The sequence below is a fragment of the Pteropus medius genome, unplaced genomic scaffold (assembly GCF_902729225.1).
Source record: "Pteropus medius unplaced genomic scaffold, Ma_sr-lr_union100, whole genome shotgun sequence".
Classification (NCBI taxonomy): Eukaryota; Metazoa; Chordata; class Mammalia; order Chiroptera; family Pteropodidae; genus Pteropus; species Pteropus medius.
This window is the reverse complement of record NW_024342471.1, coordinates 27,671,245-27,683,516: the sequence shown is the minus strand read 5'-3', so window position 1 is coordinate 27,683,516 and position 12,272 is coordinate 27,671,245. Positions and strand designations below refer to the sequence as shown.

Below are 12,272 nucleotides of genomic sequence, written 5' to 3'. Positions count from 1 at the left end.
TACTACCGAGCCCAGGCCACATGGTCAGTGCCCCAGTAGTGCCAATGGCTTTATTAGAGAGCGTCCTCCCAAGTGAGAGCAGGCCCACCGCTCAGGCGCAGGTCCCAGAAATTTCCCTTCTCCCAGGGTGCACCCACAAGCCGCAAGCCAGGCAGTTGTGGGGAAGCACGCGCAGGCAGACCCCTGACCCCAAGGGCGCAGTCCTAGGCCCCGGGCACACTGGACCAGCCTCCCTGGTGGCGGGGCTCTTGGCTGGCCCACTCCCAGCCGACAGGCAAGTGTCTGGTCAGACCCCGCAGCCTGCAGGGCTCCCGTGTTCACTGGGGCTCTGGCCAGAACACCTGTGTGACACTCTGCTTCCTGACAGCGGCACAGCAGGCCGGGCACGTCCTTCTAGAGGCCTGTGAAGACAAAGAAGGCGCTGGACACACCTGCTAGGCACCGCTGACTACCCCGGCCCTTCGCCCAGCGTGTGCAGTGACACCAGGCAGCTGAATCCCTGGGGTCCGACCTGGAGGTGTTGTTGCCAGCAGGCCCGGCAGCAGTGGAAGTCACAGGAGGGGCACTGGAAGGGGACCGCGTCCTCCGCCCTGCAGCTGGGGCACGCCAGGCCTGCGGCAAGGGGGCCGCTGTGAGCGCCACAGGCCTGCTGCTGGGGCTGCCTCCCCCTTCTGGAAGACCGGCCACACTGGGACTGCGTGTGTCCCAGAGGGGCACTTGGAGTCCGCTGTCTGTCTGAGGAAGGACACCTTGCTCTGGATCACCTCTGGTCTCTCATGAGGGGACTGGACACAGCAGTGAGTCTGAGTGCCTGGCGCAGCTCTGCTACCCACCCCTACCAGAGCTACGTGGGGCTCCAGGTGTGACAGGGCGGGGCACCCTACCTGGCCTGAGTGCCCCAGGGGTGGGTTTGGGAGGCACGGTGGGGCTCCCCTCCTGGGGTCCCAGTGGCTTGGTGCCGATGCCCGGGGCGGGCCAGCCGCTCAGGTCTGCACACAGCTGCCGGAAGCGCTGCTTGTGGGGTGGACGCACGAACATGCCGAATCCTGCAGACAGCAGAGCTCAGGCCCGGCCCCACTGCCCCCGCTGCCCCCGCTGCCCTCTGCCCGCCCCCAAGCACCCGCTGGCCACTTGCTCTGCAGCAGGGGCAAGTCCTCTGGCCTCGCGGTGGTAAGCGCCGCCAACACAGCCACCATCTTCTCGAAGTCATCATCCCGTTTGTAGGTGGTCAGTGCTGCCAGAAGCTGGCTGCAGCCTGCAGACCCCAGGGCCCGGCGGGCGTCAGCCAAATAGGCGCTCACAGCAGGCTGGCCCCGCACCTCTGCTGGAGGGACTGCAGACGCCTGTTGCGGACAGCTTTCAAGGCCTGCTGGTGGGGAGAGGACATGGCTCAGACCGCACTGGGGTCCAGGGGCCCAGAGGGCCCGGAGCGCCTCCGCAACAGCCTCCCTTGCCCTGGGGCGCAGAACCAAGGAGACCCCCCCTCCAGGGGTCTGAGCTCCAGCTCTGGTCCAAAGCCTCTTCAGAGACTGGGTACCTTCAGGTTGTGGCCCCGAGACCAGGTGGGGCCCACCCCGGTTCAGGTGCTCTCCGGTGTCCAGCTGCCTGGCCGCACCCTGGGACAGGGTCAGCTTGTGGTCCAGCTCCCTCTTTCCTGAAGAAACAGTGACCGAGGAGTCACCCGACTGGTCCCAAGGGCTCGAAGCACTCCCTGGGGAGGAGGCAGGTCTGTCTGAGGGGAGACAGCCTCACAAGCCTCCTCAGAACCCAGCAGATCCGACTCACACACCCTCCAACAGCTGACTGCTGGGAGGGGCTGGTGCGAGGCACGCCCCAGTGGCATGAAGCCCCACACGGGGAGGGGCGACTCTCAGGCTGGAAAGGCCCCTCCCAGGGGCAGTGGGGGATCTTCTCAGAGCCAGGCCCCCCGTGACAGCTGTAACAGAGGCAGAGGCTCCCTGGCTGGGCAGGTGCAGGGCCCACCCCAGGGAGAGATGGGGGAACGACAGGGCCCTGGGACCCCAGGTGGAGGACGGCCGAGCTCCACTCTCGTGGCGTACCCTGCAGTGACTCGCACAGGAACAGGGAAGCTAGACCACGCTAGGGCCTGCCCCAGGACCCGGGGTGCACCCCACCCTCGAGGAAGTCTGAGAGTCCAGCGGGAAAAGCCCCGCTCACCGTCAGGGGGTGAGGCAGGCTGCACCTGCTGCCCGAGGGGAAGGCTGTGCTTGGGCAGGTGGCCACAGCCCTGGCCCGTCACTTGCAGGCAGAGCTCCTCAAACTGCTGCTTGTGGTGTGGCCGCACGAACCGGTAGAAGCCTGTTGGGAGGGACGCTGCAGCCACCATGCCAGAGCGGGGGCCCTGCAATTGTGGGCCACCCACTGTCCCTTTTCTAGGGAGCAGAGATAACTGCGGCCCCCTGCGGCCCCTCTACCCCATGGCCACCACCCCTGGGCACCTCGGAGCAGGCTGTGCTTCTTGGGGTCCTCAGCAAAGAGGGGGCCGAGGTGGTCCACCAGGGCCTGGAAGTCGTCGGAGCCCTTGTAGTCCTGCAGGGCCCGGGTGAAGGACTCGAAGCTGGCCCGGCTCAGTGCCTGCTTCACAGCCGCCATGAAGAGCTTGGCCCCGCATACCTGCGCCCCGGATGCTGGTCCCTCCTGCTGGACACATGGCCCAGTGCCCCGTCAGACACCCTGTCAGGCATGCCGCCTACCCCTGTCCCATCCCAGCAGAGGCAGCCAGGAAGGACCTGCGGGGAAAATGGCCCTCCAAGAGTAGCACAGGGGTGAACTGCAGTTTGTGTCCCTGGGTGCAGGCCCCACCCTTCCACAAGTTCCCTGTGCCCTTGGCTCAGAGGGCCATCAGCTCACAGCCAGAGACACACCTCAGCACCCCAGGGACTGACAGCACCTCAGGGCCCGTTCATGCTGCACACCCTGGGCTAATGCTGGACCCTCAGCAAGGGAGGCTGGAAAGCAGGCAGGAGGGGCCCAGGCTTCCCAGTCTTGTCCAGCTCGCCCCTTGGAGGCCAGGCCCCTGGCTGCCCGCCCACTTCCTGACGGCGTCTGGCCCCTGGCAGTGCTGGCCTCTTCCCAGAAACGGGGCAGACACAGGCAGTGCAGGGCTGTCTGGAGGCCTCGCCGCCCAGGCTCAATCAGTGGGTCTTAACTGCTTCTGCGTGAGGCTAGGAGCACAGACCCTGCCCACATTCAGACACCTCGGGCCCAGCCCTGGCCGGCACTGCCCAGGGGAGCAGCCTGACCCCATGCACTGGCAGGTGGAGGCTTCTGTGGAAGGGGCCCAGGGCTCTGTGCGGACCCCGCCACCCACGAAGCGCTCGCTCAGGAGAGACCAAAACCAGCGGCCCAGATCTGGCTGCACGACTGCAGGCCTCATAGTGGGGGGCCAGGCCGGAGCCGGGGGTGCAGCGGGAAGCGAGGCAGGTGCCGGGTGTCGCTCTGCACTGAGGGGGCTGCAGGCTGGTGCCGGTGCGGGCTGGTCTCGGGACCGTCAGAACCAAGGTGGACGTCTGAACTCACTACAAACCTCACAGCCAGAACCAGGCAGGCCTCGGAGCAGCCGCGCCACACTTTCTGCCAAGTGTGTGTCCCACGGGCAGGCGGCAAAGAGGCCAAGCCCCGAGGCCTCCAGAGACCGCCCCCCTGGCGGGACAGCAAAAGGACTTAAAATGACAGACTGGCTTGGTGTACTCACACCTCGCCCTGCCCAGTCAAGGCCACCAGCCGGGGGCAAGGGCGTGGTGGGCCGCACACACCGTGGTCGGGTCTGTGGGTGGCTCACCTACTGGCCTGTTCAGTCAGGGCCCCCGGCCGTGGGCAAGGGCACAGGGCGCTATGCACGCCGCAGCTGCATCCGTGGGCGGCTTGCCTACCTGCCTGCTGACCAGCCTGACCTTCCTCCGGCCTCCTCTCTGCTCATCTGCGGGCCTCTTCTCCCCCGGGACCGACGAGGCAGAGCGGCACTGTGCCTGAGGGTGACACAGCCATGGTCCTGACCGACGCCCTCAGCACCCCCAGAGCCCCGTGCGTTCCTGGGCCCACGGTGAGGGGAGGAGGGCCCCCTCCCTAAGTCCCCACTGCCTCCCTTGGGGCTTGTTGGGGGCCAAGCTCAAAAGCAGGTGCGGGCAGTCTTACAGTTAACCGAAGGGACAGGTGACAACGGAACAAGACACCAGCTGTACGCAGCTGGGCTCCCTCCAGGGACCAGAGGACAGTCAGGGAGGGGAGAGGGGATGCCACCAGCAAGAAGTGGGGAGCTCCAGGTCAGACTGGAAATTACTGGCTTCTGGGCTGGGCTCTGAGTAAGCTGTGTCAAGCTGGCCACCCAAAGAGCAGCCACAGGGGTGCGTTGGGGCGCACCTGCTGGGGGGTGAGGCTCACAGCAGTGCCAAGCACGTATGAAACTCCAACCGCTGGCCGACAAGGGAATTTACGGGGTGATGTGGAGACGCCCCGTACCCGTACCTCGTCCTGCCCGGGCAGGGCATCGTCCCCAGGGCTCCCCGCTCGCTGCTCGCTGCGTTCCAGCGCGGCCAGCAGACCCCCAGGCCTCCGCTGGGCGTGGACCGCCTCCTGCTCATACTCCACACACAGGCTGCCCTCAGCGTCCTCGGAGGCTGGTGGTCCTGGGGGAGCACAAGTGTGGGGTGGGGGGCAAGTCAGGTCCCCCCAGCTGGGTGCTCTGGTCATCAGGCCCAGTTTGCCACCAGCCTCTGCAAGCAGCCCCCTGGCCAGCCATGTCACCCGGCTATACACACCTGTGGGTCTCCGCCGAAGGCTGGGGACATGCACATCCAGACTCTTGGCTTTCCTTGTAGAAAGGAGGCTGGGCGACAAGGCCGCCACGACGGCAGCTTCGCCCTTGCCCAGGCTCGGGACAGCAGCCAGGGGGGCTGGCGCCGGCATCTAGATAGTCACGAGGTGGGTGGGGGGTCCATCCAGCCCTTCCCCTGGGGAGGGCGTAAGGGCACAGCCACCTGGGCATTCGGGACTCACTGTTTTCTGAGCGACACGGAAGAACTGGGCCACGTCCCGGATGACGTGGCCGAAGTGGTCATACACTTTGACGTGGGGGCGCACCCAGGAGGGCAGCTGGGCTCTGGCGTCTGCACAGGCGAACCTAGCAGGGAGGGGCATTCAGCCCGGGAGCCCGCCTGCCCCCACCCCCTCCCAGGCAGGGGTCCCATGCAGGTGGGGGGCCGCACCTGTGGTCACAGAGGAGGACAACCCCATAGTCGTGGCGATGCCGGATGACCCGCCCGATGGCCTGGTTCACAGCCCTGGACGCCTGCTGCCGGTACCAGTCTTGCCCGGAGAGGAACTGCGGGGGGCTCAGTCACGGGGGCTCCTAGCCCTTCCTGCCCTCCACCCGCCAGCCCTGTGGCATCTCACCTGGCCCTTGGCCTCACTCCGGCCCTTCATCTCATCCAGGAACTGCATCTTGAGGATGACCCGCGGGTCCTTGCGCGGGGGGTACGGGAGGCCCGTGACGACCACCCCGCGGCCATTCATGTCTGCGAAGTCCAGACCCTCGCTGGCCTGAGGACGGAGTGAAGTCTTCGCCCACCGTCCCACAGGAGCCCGCAAACCTTTCCCAGGTGTGGACAGTGCAGGGAGAGAGCTGCAACCTCGGGCCAGGCCCTGGCTGGACTCCGCGCCCCCAGAGCCCCGCGACCACGTCCTCGGCCCTGGGAGCGGGCCCAGTGCCCACCCCAGCTAGGGCCCAGCCCGATGTCACCTGGAAGTATGGCGGCCTCAGTCGGAGGGAGGGGCATCCAGAGGCCCCCACCAGTACCCCTGGGGGGCGAGCAGGGCGGGGGGCAGGGCAGCGCTGCTCTCCTAACTCATGCTTGCTGGACCTGGGGCCCAACGGAGGGCCTGGCCCGTCCGGCCCACTTTGCAGCCCACAGGTTTGAGTCATGAGCCCCCTTAGGAGGGGCAGACGGACCAGGCAGTGTGGGACCCAGACCCCTGGGGCCTTACCTTCCCACGGCACACAGCCAGGAAGGCGGCCCCACGGGACCCGGGGCGGATGACGCTCGTGTAGTAAGCACCTATCACCTGGAAGGAGAGGTGGGTCACCCAGAGCTCAGGCCCTGGCCCCTCCCACCCCCATGAGTGAGACCCCAGGCCTCATCCTCTGAGATGGAAGACTGTCCCAGCCAACAAGTGGGCCACCTTCTTCATGGCACGGTTCCCGGGCTGACTTGTACCCACTATGCAGAGCCTGGCCCGTGTTTCACAGAAAACACAGGGACCTGGGGTGGCAGCAGAGCCATTTGGCAGAGATGGTGGCCAGCCTATGGTGGCTATGGGGGCAGTGACCCCCGGCGAGCTCAGACCTCTGAGAAGCCAGCCTTGCTCCTTGGCTCCACGAACAAAGGCTTCAGGGCCTCCAGTTTGCTGGCAAAGTCACGGGCCTGTGGGAGGAGGCAGAGATGAGGACACCTGTCACACCCATCAGATCTGGTGGTCCCTGAGCTGCACCAGCACCACCTCTGCTTTCTCAGACAAAGGTATACACTAGGCCATTCGAGGTTCCCCTCCCACCTCCAGGACACACAGAGGGGGACGCACCCGCCAGAATTCCAGGCTCTTCTCCATGACGGGGTAGGAGGGGAAGAAAACCAGAAGCCCATGAGGGACCACGCGGGCGATGTTGCCTGGAAATGTAGCGGCCTCGGTCAGTGGGAGGGGCACCCAGAGGCTCCCGCCAGCGGCCCCAGGAGAGTGAGCAGGGCTGGGGAGGGGCGAGACGGGGCTCCCCCGTCACCACGGAATGGGGTAGGGGCCCAGGACAGGCCAGCCCGGGCCAAGGGCTTCCCCCGGCACTCACCTAGAGCCTTCCCCAAGGAGGACAAGCACTCGTCAGAGAACCTGCGCAAAGCCAGGAGGCAGCTGCCACGGGGGTCCCAGCACTCGGCCGGCCCGCCCACCGCCTCCTGGGCGTCAGGCCCCCTACCTTTTGTCAAAGGCAGAGCTCAGCTGGGTTCCGTCAGGTCCTTTGGGGACAATCCCCACCCAGATCTGGTGCTTGTCGATGACGTGTGGGTTTTCCAAAGAGACTGGGAAAGGGCTGGAGGCAGCGGGTGGCCCCCATGAGATCCTGAACCCCAGCGCTGGGGGCTGGCTTTGGGCCCCTCCCACCCCAGGGCACGGGGCAGCCTTACATCTGCATCTCCAGGGCGAAGGAAGACACGGGGGCCAGTGTGCCGCTGGTGAGGATGAGCGTGCGGACGCCCTGGCGGACCAGCTCGTGCATGCTGTAGCCGGGGCTGAAGCACCAGTAACTGAGCACCTTCCCTGCGGGGGAGTGGCAGGCTGTGACAGGTGGCCCCCAAGGCGGCCCCTGACTGCCATCCTCGCGTCTCTCTTCCATGGGCAGCACTGCGCCCCACAGCCACGCGCACAAGCCCGACCAAGGGGGCGTCCCTGAGCCCTGTGCGAGCTGGGGCCCTCCCTCGGGGGTCCGGGGGCAGAGAGCAGACCCAGAAAAGCCCCTGGGGGGCAGACACTGGGGTCACCTCCAAAGAGGCCAGCCGACCCCAACCCCAGACATCCACAGAGACTGCTGTGTGGCTCAAGGCTCGGAGCAGGCAGAGGCCACCACCGCGCTCCCCAGGAAGGGAGCAGGCGATGTCGGGCTTGCAGAGAGAGCACCGGCCCAGGTTCTGGGGGGCAAAACCAGCGGTGCTGTCACCACCCCCAAGGCCCAGGTCCTCGGGAGTCGCAGTTCCTGAGCGCCAGGCCACCTGGGGAGGGGACCACAGTAGACATGCCTGCCACCCACTCACTCCCTACAGGCTCCGGAAGCTCGGGAATTAAAATAACACAAGTGGAATGACTTCCAATATGACTAAAGCCGACATTAGGTCACAGGTCAGCAGACAGTTCCAAGAACGAACAAGCCTCTTCCTCTTTCAAGATGGGATCTGCCCTGTGACCGGGAGGTAGGGCTGGTGGAAGCAGCCCTGCATTGTCCTGGGCCAGCCTTGCAACAGCAAAGACAGGTGTGACGTAGGAGGGGCTCGGGGAGCAGCTCTGCCGCAGGCCTGCTTCTGTCCTGCTTCTGTCCCAGGCCGGCCCGGCCCCACCCCACTCCCAGCTTCTCAGCAACGCCGGAGATGAACTCATTTCCTATGAATGCCTGACCCAGGGAGAAGCTGTTTCTGAGAATTCACATGCTCTCAGGGTACGTGGAATATGGGTGACCACGCCCCTGCCCTTGGCACCTGCATAGCCTACCAGCACTAACGGTCGGCCCTGTGGGGAGCGCTGGCAGATGTGGAGGGAGGTGTCAGGCCCTGGCTCGCAGTACAGACCGCCTCCCGTGATCACGAATGCCGCATGGGGGGCACACGGTCTCCCCATCTCTCACCTGCCAAGGCCACGCCGTGGCCCCTCACTAGGCCCCGACTTCGCCCACACTCCCAGCCCTTTGTCCTGCTCGGCCCCGCCGGATGGTAGGTGGGCAGCCCCCGGAAGGGCACGGCTTAAAGAGGGACTGCCGGCTGGAGAGTCTGGAGCGGGACAGGCCAGCAGGGCTGTGGGCTGGGCCCAGAGCGCAGGTGGGCACTGGTGGGCCGCCAGCTGCACTGAGGAGCGGATGGGACGCAGAGTGTCATCACCCTGGACCTGTCAGGCTACGAAACCCAAAGAATAAGTCCCAAAGGGCGGCTGGGACACTGGCCAGGACTGGACACCATGGAAACACGTGCTGGGACCGGGACAGGCCAGCCCCACACCAAGAGCCACAGTGTCCCTGGCACAAGCCCTACCCTGAGCATCCCCAGAAACCCCAGGCCCAGGACACAGGGCAGCGGGTGAAGCTACTGTGGAAAGGGCAGGACAGGGCCAGCACCGAAGGCCGAAGACGCCTCGGACACGACCCAGAGGCCTGGCGAGTGACCTTGGCCCGAGCCTGTCCCCATCTGTCCACCATGCTGGTGGCGTGAAGCGGGGCCTTTGGGCCTCCATGTATGCTGTCGGGAGGTCTGACAACCTTTTCTGGAAACGTCCCCAGCAGTGCAGAAGGCCCGGCTGTGCCCCAGCTTGGTGGACACCCGGCCAGTGACCCGGCAGGCCCTGTGCCATCCATGCTGGCTGATTGCGAGGCCGTTCTACTCTGACAGCTCCTGAGTCGGGGAGGATGGTCACGTAAGGAGGTCTGGACCCAGGCTGGCCTGGACCAGCAGTGACCAGGAGCCCCGCAGCTGGACGCGGCGCCTCACGCGGCCGTGCAGAGGAACGTGGCCTGCCCCCCGGGCCACACCTGGTTTCCTGGCCGCGGTGCTGTTCCAGGCATCTGACCGCGGAGCCGTCCTCCAGTGACTGGTGTCAGGGTGAATGTGCACCTGCAGGGTGGGATGGACAGGCGCCCTGAGGCCCGGCCCGGAGCGCCCCCTCAGAGGCGGCCCCCACCTCATAGGACTGAGGCCCTGCCCGGAGCCCCCCCTGGAGGCGGCCCCACCTTGTAGGACTGAGAGACCCCCGGTGCCACCGTGGAGCCCAGGCCGCCCTCGGCAGGGTCCGCACTGAACACGATCTGGAAGGCAGGTGGAGGACGAGTCAGCAGGCACACCAGAGGCGACGCTCCTGCTGAGCAGTCCCCAGGCACGGCAGGCCTGACGTGGCTCAGGGCATCGTCGTCACCTGCCCCTGCCTTCGCCCCACAGCATCCCTGGCTCGAGACCCCAGGCTGAGGGGCAGCAGTTCACACCTGCCTTCCCCCTTCCCCGCCATGACCCCCTCCTCCGCAGGCCCAGGGGGCAGCCCACCCTCCGCCTTCACTCCAGGGCCTGGGGTGGGGGCTGGGAGAAGGGGGTGTGAGCTGAGAACAGGGAGCCTACGCCACCGAGTCCTCTGTAGACACAGAGAAGACAGAGGCTCCGTGGACGGAGCGCGCGGGCCACAGCTAGCACCCGGATGGATGAAGGCCTACGAGCCAGCGACAGGAAGTGACTCAGGGAAAGGTGATTTGGATGGAACTGTGACTAGCCAAACACACGCAAGACACCGGGCAAAGGAACACCGAATAAACCGCGAGGCACCCGGGGGACAAGCGCCAGACAACGGAAACGTGAACCGGAGAACACAAGTGGCTAAAGGGACGCGGGACTTAGGGGCACAGCTGGGAAGACCCCGAGACCCCATCAGTGGGAAAGCGAAGCAGAGGGCCAGGCACACACAGGCGCTTCGTGTCAGAGCTGCCCAGAGCGCGGCTGCACGGTGCCGTCCGCGAGGGCGAAGCACCCACGGCGAGGCGCCCGAAGCCGGTGTCACTGTCCGGAGTGCCAAAGCCTGGCCTCACGTCGTACCAACAGCGCGCCTGCGGACACGGAAAGCACACCCGACGTCCCCCCGAGCCCAATGCAGCCCTGAGCAGTCGGCAGCCAAGGCGCCGACCTCACACCTCAAGGGACAGTGGACAGCTCTAGACCATGGCCAGCTCCCTCGCCCGGTGGCGACCTGCCCATGGCACCTGGCTCTGCTGTCGCCTCCATCTCCCTCGCCTGCTCCTCGCCAGTTCCCAGGGCTACACGACCCCTTCCACTCTGCATGGCTGCCCGTCTGGGCTGTGTGCGGCCTGTCCACGTGGCTCAGGGCCACCCTGTCTTGCCTGATGCTCACTGGGCCTGCGGTAGGGCCATGCGTGGTGGCGTCTGGGCCTCCCACAGCCCCAGGGACCGCCAGCATCCCGTCGGGGCTGGTTCCACAGGTCAGCAGATGTCACACCGTCCCAAGCGTCCCCCTCTCACTGCCTGCCGTCCCTCTCGAGGCTGGCCTAGTCCAGTCCCCAGCTGGGTCAGTTTTAGACCTTCTGTCTGGTACAAACCGTGAGGGTGTGAAGAGGTGTGTCCTGCTCGTGTGTCCACAGGCTGCCTGTCTGGCCAGCCCTCTGCCCCGCTGAGGCCAGCGGCATGTCCTGTGACCCTGTCCGTGCCCGCCCAGCACACCCACATCGGGGGAAAGCCTGGGCTGGCACCACAGGTACTCAGGAACCAGGTGTGGGATGAGCACCTGCTAGTCACACCTCCAGTTGGAAAGACAGCATGCATATCACTGCAGGCTACCCTGAGCAGGCAGGGGACACTGACTCCACCACAGGCTACTCAGAGCAGCTGCCAAAGGAAACTCCAAGCCTATGGCTAAGCGGTTTGGGCTCCAGAGTCTGCAGGGGGACAAATCTCCTCCATAAGCAGTGTCCGGGGGGGGACCCCTGTGCTCAGGGCTTTCCAAGGACTAATGGCCACTGAGGGTCTTCTACAGAAGAGCCCATTGAGGTGAGGGGGAGGCCACTCAGCTGAGGGAAAGTGGGCTCTGGGTCATCCATCTGAGCTGAGGAAGCGGCTCAGCTGCACCTGAGGACAGCTGGACACACGGGACAGGAAGCGGCCATGTCCAGCAGCCCTGAGGCATGACGGGTTGCCTGGCCAGGGATCTGCATGTGGCAGATGAGGGGCTCCCACCCCATCCTAAAGTGGTGCCCAGAGAGAGGCTGGTCTGGCCCAGTGTGGAGGCGGGGGACTTGGGGACCACATCCACTGACTCTGACCTCCAGCCCCATAGGCCCTACCTGGGATCACAGGCGTTGCCTGAACATCATCACCCCACATCTAACTGAGTGCCTCTCTGGCATAGCCAGACACGGGGCTGGGGGACAGAGCACCCCCCGCCCCACCCATGCTACAACTTCCTTCTGAGAAGTCGCTTCAGGAAAAGACTCGAGTCTACGGCCATGACCCCCTGAACAAGCCCGACCCCGTCTGATCTCGGAAGCTAAGCAGGGTCGGGCCTGGTTAGTCCTTAAATGGGAGACCACCTAGGAAGACCAGATGCTGTAGGAGGAAAAAAATAAAAAATAAGGGATTGTAAGCTGACAAGATCCTTGCAATCTGTGAGGTCAACCAAGGGTCGCCTCGCCTAAAAAAGAAAAAAGGAAAAGACTCGAGAAAAGGCGCGAGCGGCTGGCTGCACCCACCTCCAGAAACTCCAGAAAGAGCCCGAGGCTGCAGAGAGGAAGCACGCAGGGCGGGCGCCTCACCCCTGCCCTGCAGCCTTCACTCGGGACACACGCAGCAGCACGACGCCCCCCACCTCGACCAGGAAACGGGCCGTCCTGTCCTGGTCACAAGCCCATCCTACCTGGATGATGTCTGACAGCTTCTGCAGCCCTGCCGTGTTGCTGAACAGCCCTGCACCTGTGGGAGCAGCGGCTGCTGAACCCTCCGTCTGACCAGGAGCCACGAGCC

General features: G+C 65.5%; 1 protein-coding gene and 1 pseudogene across 5 annotated transcripts in view; one reads left to right on the top strand and one right to left on the bottom strand.

The window, feature by feature from the left end:
* Positions 1 to 24: 24 nt before the first annotated feature.
* Positions 25 to 12,272, bottom strand: part of RTEL1 (regulator of telomere elongation helicase 1) — a 30,922-nt gene continuing 18,674 nt past the window's right edge. The window contains exons 14-35 of one of the 5 annotated variants that reach the window (XM_039864825.1): positions 12,166 to 12,221; positions 9,491 to 9,565; positions 9,293 to 9,374; positions 7,191 to 7,323; positions 6,983 to 7,096; positions 6,857 to 6,897; positions 6,598 to 6,683; positions 6,363 to 6,440; positions 6,004 to 6,081; positions 5,413 to 5,559; positions 5,226 to 5,341; positions 5,017 to 5,140; positions 4,779 to 4,926; positions 4,486 to 4,646; positions 3,894 to 3,989; positions 2,460 to 2,661; positions 2,179 to 2,319; positions 1,538 to 1,711; positions 1,136 to 1,369; positions 885 to 1,046; positions 512 to 612; positions 25 to 401 (exon numbers count right to left, since the gene is read on the bottom strand). In XM_039864825.1, the coding sequence (XP_039720759.1) occupies positions 318 to 401; positions 512 to 612; positions 885 to 1,046; positions 1,136 to 1,369; positions 1,538 to 1,711; positions 2,179 to 2,319; positions 2,460 to 2,661; positions 3,894 to 3,989; positions 4,486 to 4,646; positions 4,779 to 4,926; positions 5,017 to 5,140; positions 5,226 to 5,341; positions 5,413 to 5,559; positions 6,004 to 6,081; positions 6,363 to 6,440; positions 6,598 to 6,683; positions 6,857 to 6,897; positions 6,983 to 7,096; positions 7,191 to 7,323; positions 9,293 to 9,374; positions 9,491 to 9,565; positions 12,166 to 12,221 (2,633 nt within the window). In that variant the 3' untranslated portion in view covers positions 25 to 317. The remainder of the gene's footprint in view (positions 402 to 511; positions 613 to 884; positions 1,047 to 1,135; positions 1,370 to 1,537; positions 1,712 to 2,178; positions 2,320 to 2,459; positions 2,662 to 3,893; positions 3,990 to 4,485; positions 4,647 to 4,778; positions 4,927 to 5,016; positions 5,141 to 5,225; positions 5,342 to 5,412; positions 5,560 to 6,003; positions 6,082 to 6,362; positions 6,441 to 6,597; positions 6,684 to 6,856; positions 6,898 to 6,982; positions 7,097 to 7,190; positions 7,324 to 9,292; positions 9,375 to 9,490; positions 9,566 to 12,165; positions 12,222 to 12,272) is intronic. The other 4 variants (XM_039864827.1, XM_039864829.1, XM_039864826.1 and 1 more) reach the window with 4 other exon arrangements.
* LOC120604183 (uncharacterized) lies at positions 11,749 to 11,867 on the top strand (annotated as a pseudogene).